The sequence below is a fragment of the Cynocephalus volans genome, chromosome 6 (genome assembly GCF_027409185.1).
Source record: "Cynocephalus volans isolate mCynVol1 chromosome 6, mCynVol1.pri, whole genome shotgun sequence".
Taxonomy (NCBI): Eukaryota; Metazoa; Chordata; class Mammalia; order Dermoptera; family Cynocephalidae; genus Cynocephalus; species Cynocephalus volans.
Window position 1 is genome coordinate 123,420,850 of NC_084465.1, and position 11,942 is coordinate 123,432,791.

General features: G+C 43.3%; 1 protein-coding gene across 2 annotated transcripts in view; it reads right to left on the reverse strand.

The window, feature by feature from the left end:
• The window catches only part of PITRM1 (pitrilysin metallopeptidase 1), a 32,229-nt gene extending 21,017 nt beyond the window's left edge, over positions 1-11,212 (reverse strand). Inside the window, exons 1-9 of one of the 2 annotated variants that reach the window (XM_063099430.1) lie at positions 11,136-11,212; positions 9,101-9,203; positions 6,536-6,642; positions 6,059-6,210; positions 5,264-5,378; positions 5,089-5,185; positions 3,667-3,827; positions 842-968; positions 484-572 (exon numbers count right to left, since the gene is read on the reverse strand). In XM_063099430.1, coding sequence (XP_062955500.1) covers positions 484-572; positions 842-968; positions 3,667-3,827; positions 5,089-5,185; positions 5,264-5,378; positions 6,059-6,210; positions 6,536-6,642; positions 9,101-9,203; positions 11,136-11,191 — 1,007 coding nt within the window. In that variant the 5' untranslated portion in view covers positions 11,192-11,212. Of the gene's footprint in view, positions 1-483; positions 573-841; positions 969-3,666; positions 3,828-5,088; positions 5,186-5,263; positions 5,379-6,058; positions 6,211-6,535; positions 6,643-9,100; positions 9,204-11,135 lie in introns of those variants that run through there. The other variant, XM_063099431.1, reaches the window with a different exon arrangement.
• Positions 11,213-11,942: the final 730 nt, after the last annotated feature.

Consider the following 11,942-nt stretch of genomic DNA (forward strand, 5'->3'; position numbering starts at 1 on the left):
CACATGATAGTCTGCCAACCACTTCCACATATATTATTTCAATTATAGCTACAACATCAACATTATAAAGTAGACAAGAAACAAACAACGAGCTGGACTGATGTGTTCACGACATGCAGCTACAACATGGGGCACAGTGCCAGAGTCTTTCCTATGTACCCTCCACAGCACAGGTTCTAACGAAATCTCAGAATTACAAAGTTTTGTATGTGGTATATTTTTAAACGATTGCTTTTCCCAGGCAGTCTATTCTTTATAGGAATGAAGCTTTAAATACAATAAGAAAGTAAATTACTTTTCTTCTGGATGGCTACCAAAAATGATTTTCCCCCAAAACCATTTCAGATGTTATTAAAAACTAACCTGCTTGACTCCTGACTCCTGACCATACATAAACTTATACCCAATGGTAGAATTCACCTCCTATCCTGGCTATTTCGCACTGTTTTTCAGCTAGTATGAACCTCAGTACGGTATACTTACTCGGGCAAGAGGAAGCTAACACTGACCGTGGTTTGTTTGGACGGATCTCCAGCCAGTGAATCCGGGCCACATGTTATCTGGAATTCCCTCTGTAAAATGATGTAGTGCTTTCAGAAGGCATCGAGTCTGAACGGTGTTAAACTATGATAGATTACTTGGATGCACACAATGGTCAAGGGCATGCTTTTCACTAAGTTAACTTTCTTTTTAAAACAAATAACCATTCGTTAGGCTTGACAAACTCTTATCTACATTGCACAGCCACAACAACATTTTAAAATCCTATTATTAATAAATAACAGAAGTCCTCATCTTGATATACTTAACAGGTATGACAAAAACTGGACAGGGCACTTACGGGCTCATCCCAGGGCTTCTGAGCTGGCACTGTGGTACTTGGTTCAATTTTCTGAAATTTACTCAGTGCTTCTTCGTGAATTTGTTTCAGATGCTGTTCTAACTGAAAATTACCATAAGTGAAGAACCTAAAATTTTGAGGAAAGATATTAGTCCATTTTAGTTTAAAAGATTAGAAGTGAACAGCAGTGACTTTTTGCATGAAATAGAGGATGTACAATATATGGTAGCTGATAACAAGCCAGTGTCCACACTGAGGTGAATTTTATATAGGAATACATTTTGTTTTCCCTCGATTTAACTATAAACATGAGACAGCAGCTTTTGCCCTTTTAATAGGATAGAAGGTACATACAAAACACAAATCATGCAGGAGGAATTAATTAAATGTAAATCCAGCAAAATTTGATCTCTTATTTTAAATCTGCTGTATAAAGGCATTATAAAAAACAAATGAGTTATTTGTTAAAATACATTACGACCCTAGCTACAGTAATCCATCTAAGACTGACAAAATAAAGAATTCCACAAAAATCAATTTTAGGCTACAAATTTCAGATTATATGAGTTTTTAAGATAACGCATTTATTCAACCAGAGGAAAAAGGCTACAATGATAGAACTGGTCTTTTTCTTTACTATCTGTTGTCTAGCTATGACTGAGATTTGGGAAACCAGTATCTTAAAGACCGTCTAAAATTTCACACTCAGGGTTTAGAAGCAGATTTTATACTGGAAGGGTTTAGATAATGCAGTAGTAATGAGCACCCCTAACATCTGGGTACTGGTCTCTAAGTGCCTCTTTCCACTGAGCACAGAACTCCATGGGAAAAGACCAGCTGGATACCTGGAGCAGGGAGAGCCTGGGTGTGCATATGTTGGGATTGGGGGAATGGGAGATAGAAACCAAAGAAATCACTGAAGACTAAAAACTGTCAGAAAGGAACTCATATGGGAGCAGGAATAATCTGAGCATAAAAATAAATAAAAAGATTCCATTTGGTCATAAAATCTCAGATATATACACATATAAAAATAGTCTATGAGGTCATAGTGGCAATAAAAATCAAAACAAACCAAAGAAGGCTAGGGAAAAAAAGAAAAAAGACTGCTGGTCATCACTGGAGGTAGCTACTGTCACCTCTGTGTCCTAAAACTGGACACTGCGGGGCACACATGCCCCCTGCCTTTCTCAGAGCCATATTTCAGAGGAACCCAATACCCCCAGTGGACGAGGAGAAGCTCTTTTTTACAGAAATCCAGCTAACAAATGTAGAAGAAATTATAGTGTTAGAAAACTTTGCAAAGTCTATTATAATGGACTAAGGCAACAATCATCAATGAACATGAAATCTATCAGTAGGTTGATGAAAAACTCAATTAATATTAACAGGTTACCAGAATCTCAACCCACGAGAGGGCCTGTAGTTGTAGGAAAACACAGAACTGCACAAAGGAGCTGCTGTCACCCCAATCTGTGAACAGGCCCCACACAGGCCTGATGCGATGCAGCAGGTGTAAGAGCACCACCCATGAAGGACTGTTTAAAAGGCTTAACTTGACTTTAACCAAGTGTCTGGATCCAATTCAAGTTCCAATTCCACAAGGCAGCAGCCAGACAGTGCAGAGGGTGAGAAAGCCCAGGGGAAGCCTGGCGTGGCCTCTCCCACCACTCTCCATGAGCGGACCCAGGAAACACATGGACTGAAAACATCACGTGTGGTCTTCATGTTGCTCAAACATTTTAGGGACAACTGGAGAGTGAATACAGAGTAGGAAATAGAAGGTTTTAAGAAAATATGCTAGGGCCAGCCCGTGGCTCACTCGGGAGAGTGTGGTGCTGACAACACCAAGGCCACGGGTTCAGATCCCTATATAGGGATGGCTGGTTAGCTCACTTGGGAGAGCGTGGTGCTGACAACACCAAGTTAAGGGTTAAGATCCCCTTACCGGTCTTTTTTTTTTTTTTTTTTTTTAAAGAAAATATTCTTATATTTTAGGATCACAAAAGTACAAGTATTAAGGGGTAAGTGATCATGATGTCTGTAATTTACTTCAAAAAAGTCAGCAAAAAAAAAAAGAATATGTAAGTGTATGGGTGTTTGTTATTCTATTCTCCCTCCTTTTCCATATATTTGAAAGTTTCCAAAATTAAAAATTTTAACTTTTTATACAATATTGCAAATATGATTTTACATTAGCATCTGGTTTCTTTGTAAATATAATTATTAGTGTTTTATTATTAATGACACATGAAACAAGCAGTGTATCAAAAGATAAATTTCTTTTTTTTTTCTTTCTTTTTTTTTTTTAAAAAGATGACCAGTAAGGGGATCTTAACCCTTGACTTGGTGCTGTCAGCACCATGCTCACCCAATGAGCTAACCAGCCATCCCTATATGGGATCCAAACCCATGGCCTTGGTGTTATCAGCACCACACTCTCCCGAGTGAGCCAGGGGCCGGCCCAAAAGGTAAGTTTCTGAGGTTCAGTAGCTGCATCCACCATTTGCAGAGCTCTTCTGTGTGCCCAGGGCAGTGCCTGAGGCTTGCACCTCCCACATCAGCCTGTCCTCCTAGGTGGTGGGGAGGTGACTCCAAAGGCTGTTTGTAACCACCACGCTGTGCTGAGAGTTATGTTGTAGATGTTTAAAATGAGTGTCCAAGTAGGTCAGACAGGCAAACTTCAGCAAAGACTCTTATCTAGACTTATGTATTTCTTAAGCAACAATCATTTACTACTACATGTGAGAGAAGTTTGTCATTTTTTCTAAGAATGCAAACCAGTCAACTCCTAACCATCCACCTTAAACTTTTAAAAGGATTACCGAGCATTGCTTGGGTGGTAGTGAGTAGCGTGAAACTGTTTCAGCTGCTCCCATGTGAGCTCCGGGATGCAGAGCGGATCTCCACCAGAGACCACTGAGTAGGTGTGGTCGGGAAGAAGTCTGTTCTGAACATGCTGAGAGAATATCCTCTCATTATCTGTCTTCAAATTTTAAAACAGTAGATAAAAAATAAAAAATACACATGTGATATAGTACACAGTCATTGTAACATTACAATACAGCAAATTAGTCACATTCTGGGAGCAGATACTGACAACGCTTTGCAAATAAAACTGTTCTAATGGTAAACACGGACATTCATGCAAGTATGTTTAACGCAGCATTCAACTTCTCCATATCTGTGCATGGGGCCCAAGAACTGACTCTCCTGAAAGAGAAAAAAACCTTACTTTTCAACATTTGGGGGACGACAACTCCATTGCCTATGCAGGGCAAGAGCACAGGCACCGGGCAGGATAAAGGGGTTAGAACTGCCTTTGTCCACTAGCCATATAGGAGACAGGGAAACGCTATCACCTTAACTCAAGTTTCAAGAAAGTGTCTTGGAAGAAATGATACCAAAATCGAAAAGGATGAGAAATAGCTCATCACCTGAAAGAGCGCAGAGAAGTTGGGAAGCAGCACGGTAGACACAAGCCACCCCATGCATGTCAGAGACACCAGGACAGACCAGGGCAGGCCTTCAGTCACCAGGGGACTTGAGGACACAGGTCGAAGACAGTGGTTCTCAAACCCAGAAGGATTCAAGACACCTTTATGCTCCTAAAAACTGATGTGGTCCCCAAAGAGCTTTTGATTATGTGGGGTTTTTTGATTACATAGTTGTGTATGTATCTATGTGTATATATATGCACGGTGTGTGTATGTATTTATACAACCTTTCTGTGTTCATTCAGTAACTTAACTCATCACATGTTGACAAAAATACTTTTTGAAAATTCCTCTTCATAACAAATGAAGCAAAGCTCGCATTGTTTGGTCTACGGAAGACAGCAATGGAGCAGGGCTCCCCCACCTTCACTGTGGCCCACATGCTACGGAGCTTCTGGTAAAGGCCACTGTGCACTCAGGCAAGAATGACAGTGAAGAGGACAATGTCGTCAGAGTGCTGGGAAAAGGGCTTTTACCCTGCAGACCTGCGGCAGATTGCACCCCAGGGCCACCAGACAGGGCCTGAGTGCCACATATGCAGAAGCGCCCAGATGAAACAGCAGCCTGGGCCCACTGCCGCCTGTGGCTGCTGCCTACAGCACTGACCCCAGCTAGTTCAGCAAGTTATGACCTAAGACGGTAATGTTAAGTGAAATAACTGAACGCCAACTATCTTCCAAACCTATTTATACTTCAGCATTTTATGCAGGCAAGACCACCTTAACGCAATGTAAAAAAGGCAAAACTTACAAATGCTCCCTTCATCTCATTAAAGACAACGCCTTTAAAGACCAAGGGCGTTTGGGGGTCACTTGGATTCTCATGCTCTAGTCGCCATCCTTCCTGCCTAAATAATGATAAATAACAGTGAGATGACAGTGATTCTAATACTAAAGTCTAAATCAATTAATTAATCATTACATACCAAAAATCTAGCTCCCGCAGGCATGGAAAAAAGGTTGCATCCAGATACACAGAGAGGAGATTCTGAAAATCCTTGGGATTTTGTGTGGAAAATGGATACAGAGTATAATCACTAGCTGGGTACAAATAAAAAGTTAAGATTTAAAAATGCAACACATTTCTACAAAAAACATTTTCTCTTAAGCCTCATTTCTCCATCACAGCATGTGCTGACTACCAGCGGGACGGAGGCAGCAATCCCGCACTTTGGGTCTGTGCCTCGGCTCCTAACGTGCCTCGTCACCCCTGAGGACCCACTTTCCCAGGCCCAACTCAGGGTCTGCACCTGACAGGCACTACAACTAGTTCTTCAGTTACCATTTCTATAGTTCAAATTCCTCCAGAGATTTCCACAGGCTGAGACACATGACCTTAGTCTGCAGGAGCCTGATTTAATCTGCCCCTGCATCTCAGTCCTTCACAGGATGCTTCATTCCATTAGCCTACTCACCATCTTCAGATTTACTACTAATAACTAACACTACAGAGGCCTAATGTTGTAGCAATTTCCCAAAATTATTTTGAATTTTTCCAGAAAAAACTCACATTCCTTTTTCCTAAAACTCTAGTGTGTATAACCTGACCACAATGTGGCTTTCCTAAAGAACTAAATTTCTAACACCTTTCAACTAGAATAGAGACTGGTAAAAATTTATTTTAGTACATTTATTAATTGCCAACTAATCTCCTTTTTCTTAGCATCTAACTGAATTTGAGCAAACCCAACAGTGATTTCGGCTCAGGACATCAGTCTTACCTGTGAATGCATTCATAAAAGTGGATAATGACCTGTTCAACATTTTGAAGAAAGGATCTCTACATGGGTATTTCTGAGAGCCACAAAGGACCGTATGCTCAAGAATATGCGGAACACCAGTGCTATCCATTGGAGTGGTGCGAAATTGCACACTAAGGCAAAGAAAAAGGATAATGGGAAAGGTTATGCTTAGTAATGCCCAACAGAGTTCCTAAACATGAGACTACCTCGGATTATTAGAAACAATCATTATAATATAATCTTTTAACAAAATGTTTTTTAACTATAAAGTATAAGATCACTGATTCAGACTGTAAAACTTTAATGTATTTAGATGAGGATGTAAATAGACGTAATCCCTTATATTTTTGGGACGCTCTGTGTATAAAAATATTGAGATATTATTTAAACTTCTTAATTTTAGGTAGATATTATAAACAGAAACATGCAGAACATGATTTACAACATATCACACACCTGAACAAATTATTTGTGTCTTCTCTTGCCACATGTAAATACTTAGCCCCTGTGTCATCGTGGCTGAGCTTCACTGCAGTCAGGAACAGTTCAGGAACAGATGTCACCTTAGTTAAGAAGAGAAGCATGAGCAGCCAAACATGGATGCCATGTCATTCAAAATGGTTATCTTAAATACACTGAGAGCTGGCCTGCTGCCTTAAATTAGACAAAACTAGGAAGCTGGCATTTCAGATCTGAAAGGGACAGAACCATCTTGTCCAAATCCCTTAACTGAGGATATTAAGAATTAAAAAGGGCTGATAAGAATGTTTACCTTTTTTTTTTTTTTGAGTGCTTACTATTTGCTAAGCATTTTCTACACGTGTCACATATAACCCTGGGAGGGAGGTATTCTCCTCCCCATTTACAGCTGAAAAGCCTGAGGCTCAGGGTGATGACATGAGCTGCTCAGATCAACAGAGCCAGGACTCACCCTGGTACCTGTGTCCTTCCCATCGCACTATGCCAGCCTTGGTAATAAAGCTCACCCTGGCAGCGTATGCCATGGGTCTCTTGCTTTTACACACGTCACCTCATGTAATGCTCAGAACAGACATGCAGGGAAGGTAAATGCTGGCATGGGCCTCAGCCTGCGAAAGGAGAGGGACATCCCAGGAATAAATGTCACTTCTTCTACTTTAGGGAGTTCTCAGTGGTTAAGTGGGGGTGTTACCAGCCACTTGTACCTAGAGGAAGAACCAGAACGCACACAGCCAGGGCCTCCAGAACAGCAGCAGGGGACCAGAGGGTATAAATGCCCCGGGGTGGGCGAGGGGCATCATCTCTTGCTTTAGGTAAGCCCTATGTGAGTGTCCACAGTCCTTGGTATTAAAGAAATTGTCACCTTCCAACTATGTCAGTGATGGATCCTGGATGTGACCAGTGCCATTATGCACACAATAAGCACAAAATAGCCACCAGCCTTGTCTTCCACTCCAGCACCAAACCCCTCCCCCCGTTCCCTTTAGGAGAAGCCTTGTGAATTCCGCATAACAGAAACCCTTTTGTTGTTGCAAAGGTGTAATTCTCCACCCTGGTTGCACCACTTCTGCATTAGCATAATGCCCCTCCTTGATTGTATCAGCCAGCCCTTGGCACCCTATATAAGCTCTCCCACCCTTTTGAGCACAGCCAGGCAGATTCTTTTCCTTTAATAAAGATTGATCAGTACCCTGCGTTTTGGCTCACTTTCTTTCAGTCAGCAGGCCCACTTCCGTTCAATCACGTATCATATCACTACGATAACCACACCATTCACTATGATAACCGCCCCCTTCCTTAGGTGCTGTGAAAGTAACCTGCCCATGCTTACAAAGTGAGTTACTGGCAGACCTGAGATTAGAACCTGGGTCTTGTAAGCCCAATCTAGGGGCCCTGACACACAAATCACGGCATAAAGTGGTCTGTTAATACCTGTATAATCTACGGCTGTTAATACACTTACGTTTGCAAGTTTACTGTACTTTCTAAAAGATGATCAGTGTGAGACATCTGCCTAAGAACAGCTTTCATGGTAACTATTTCTCAAACAAGAATCATGGTTTATCATAAAATAAGATTCTACAATGTTTGAAAAATAAAGGAAAAGAATCCACCACTCTGAATAAGGTCCTTATTCACAGTAACTTGTACTATAATTCCAAACTTCTCTGTGTGGCCTTGAAGGGACCATTGCAAATGCTCTGACCCTGTGTTCATGACTCACTGTGCCTTGCCTTGACCTGCCCCACATCACTCCTTTACTCACCCTGCCTAGAGATGGATCACTTTCTTTCTTACATGCCACCGTCTCTGTGAGCCCCTCTCTCTCCCACCAGCAGCCAGCGCTACTGCCTCTCCTCCTCTCCTTACCCTGCCCCAGCACTTCTGCAGCTCACCACGCTGTGTCTGGTTTTACAGCTCCATGAGTCTTTCCAGATTGTGAGCAGTTTGTATTTGGTATAGCATCAAGCACAGCACAAAGCCAACAGCCAGTGAAATATTTGAAGTACATATTTTCCAATTATATTAAATAAAAAAGCAATGTGAAAGGTTTAAGCAAAAAAACAAGAATCGAATGAATCTATTTTAACATAAACCTAAGTAAATACAGGTCCACAATCTCTTTTCTAGAATCTGAAACCAAAATGGCTCAGAAAACAGAAAGCATCTGAGTAAGTTTAGAGCAAACTCTTTGATGACAAATCCTGACTGAACAGATGAAGGTCACTGAGAATCCTTATGGATCACATGCAGAGGCAGAGTGAATCATCAGGGTCAGCTGCAGAAGACGCTGGTGGGAGTGTTACTTTGTAAAATCTGGCCAGTTGTCAGGCTTCAAGAGATGCAGGTAAGGGACTGGGGATCACTTCATTTGCCCACTCAGTTCAGCTGAGTACCTACCATGAAACAGGATCTATGCCAGGGCGTGGGGACACAAGGAGGAAAACTCCAGTCTCAGCCCAGAAGGACCTCACATGCCCATGGAAACTCCATCTGTCACACACATCGATTTATAAGGAGCATGCCCAGTGGGACCCGTACCTGGTTCACGGTGAACCCATGGATCTTTTCTCCTACTTGATACTGCAGGGCCCTCTCACAGGCCGGGTCACTCCTCCACCTCCATACCATGTGGTGTGCACTGCTGTACTTGAGAAAAGTCATAGACGTTAGAAGATTTGTAGGAAAATCATTTGGCTAACATAATTCAGCAACATAATGAAAATATTGCCATGTGATAAAGACAATTAACTAAAGAAAAATTAAATCTTGCATCTTCCAAAATCTCACACATTCCAGAAAATTAATTTCTAGTAAAGATCTGTCCATTTTAACAACGTTTTATCTCAATTCAGATAAAGCTTCGTAATATCAATTATTAAATGTTGAAAACCTTTTATCTGTGCATGTTCACAAATAACCATAAAACAATTATGATACAAATTTCCCTTAATTGTATAAAAAACAACTCTGTCAAAATGGCTTTTTTCCATTACAGAATCCTTACAGGCCTTCACAGCATATCAATAAACTCAACTACAATAAAATTCCATCACATACTTACCAAACTAGTGAAAACTAAAAAGCTTAACAGTACCAGGAACTCTCATACACTCTTCTGGGAGCACAAACTGGAAAAGCATTTGGGATCATTTAGAAAAGCTGAAGATTAGTAATTCATTCATCTCTTTGTATACTCATACATCTTTGAACTTGTACTGTGAATTAGCACACATGTGTGAGAATGTGGGCATTAATCCTAATAGTCCCAACCTCAATCAACCCAGATGCCCATCAACAGAGAACGGATAAACTTAGCAATAAAAATGGACTGACTACAACTACATGTAACAAAGATGTAGTTCACATAATGTTGAACAAAAAATTACAAAGATAGACACAGTACTATTTTTAAAAGGTATTATTCAAACAGGTAACACTGTGTTGTAGGAATGTATATAGAAGGTAAAAATATAAAAATAAGCAAGGAAATAATTTCTGTACATCAGGAGAGTGATTATCTAAGAGGAAAGGAGAGGGTTATGAGCAGTTAGGGCCAGTCTTAAACCTGGTAATGGTAACACACTTATAGTTATTCTCTCAAACTGTATTATGGGATTTTCTACATTAACGTCATATCTCACAGAAACACTTTTAAAAATGATATGTACAGGGAAAAAACACTGATTAACAACAATATACTATAATCAACCAGTATTTCCTATTAATTTAGCAAATTGTAGAATTATGGTATAGAGAAGGGTTTTAAGAAGCTATTTATCATCAAGAACACAATATGTATGAAACCCTGAGAGGCCATACTAGGGCTTTTCCACCATAAACTTTCTGGTAACCTCCTACATATACAAATAATGTTCCTGCTGCCAAACTCAAATACTCCATAAAGACACTCCCAGGAACTGACACACACCCCTACCCCATTTCCTTACCTGGGCTAGCAAGTAGCTAAACTGCACCATGAATTAAATAAGGCTTTGTGAATTAGCATAAAAACTAAGCTTTTTAAAAATCATTTTTATTTTCCCATAAATAGAGTCAGTTAAAAAAAGCTCAATTCTGGGAAACCACGATTTTATTAAGAACACAGCAGTTTAAAGTTAAGTACAGCCTTTAGCGGCCTCAGGAATTGCCTCGAAACGGGAGCAAACCTATTACGAGAACCACAAACTGCAGTCACTTTTATTACGCATGTTAAAATCCACATCAATGACCGCTGCGCGCAAGGCCACCCACGGGACCACTGGGGTCGCTCCGGCGCCCGGCCCGGGTACCCGCGGCCCGCACGTTCGGCCGCCGCGTCACCAGGGACTGAAGGACCCGCCAGGACCCGCAAGGCTGGGCTCCGGGGTCTCGGGGTGCCAGAGCCCAGACGAGGAGTGTCGGGTACAGGAGCCCCGATGAGGAGTCTCGGGGCACGGAATCCTCAAACGAGGGGTCTGGGGGTGCGGGAGCCCAGACAGGGGGCTCGGAGTACGGGACCCTCAGAGCGGGGAGCCGTCACCGTGGGCGCAGGGACGGAAAGACCCTGACGACCCAGCCCCGCCGCCCGACTCACCAGCCTCTCAGCCGCCGCAGCATTCCTAGGGCCCACCGCCCACCGCCGCGCCACATGGTGGGTGACTGGAGTGAGAGGCCCGGGCACGACATTTAACCCTACGCACGGCGCGGGGCGGGGCGCGAGGCCGGGCCTCCCATTGGTCAGCGCGAACAGTGGCGTCCTCTCCGATAGGCCGTCAAGGAAAAGGGCGGACCTCACTGAGGAGGGAGGTGAGGGGTATGGGAGGGGCGGGGCCTCATGTGGAGAGGGGGCGGGGCGAGGTGAGAGGGCAGGGCCCGCGTGCCAAAAGGGGCTGAGTGCGGTGAGGGATAGGGTCGATTTGGGATGCAATGAGCAGGATGTGGACAGATGATGGGCGGGGCATGCGCATATAGAGGGCGGGACGTGTCAGGATGAGGCGCGGCGTGCAGGAGAGGGGGGGCTGTGCAGGCGAAGGGGGCTGCGCTGTGAGGGGCGGTCTGGATCCGGTCCAGGTGAACCTTGTGGTCTCTTTGGCCGCGGGGTGGGCGTTGGTCCCCTCAGAGGGGTCTTGCGCACCTGCTCTCTGGTGCTCGCTGCCCCATCTGTAGGGCTGGGGGAGATTAAAGGACGTCCAGCTGGGGCCCCGCCAGGTGCCTGAGCCTCCTGGCGCGGTGGCTTCGGTGATAAGTCCCGAGGGCTGCACTCGCAGGTCTGTCTCCAGGGCCATGACGTTAGGGACGTTCCGATAGGTGCCCGCACAGAATTGTCTCCAGCAAACCACAGGACAGCTCAGACCCCGCACGGTGGGTGGGGGCCCGTGCTGCTCCTAACCTCGTTTCTCTC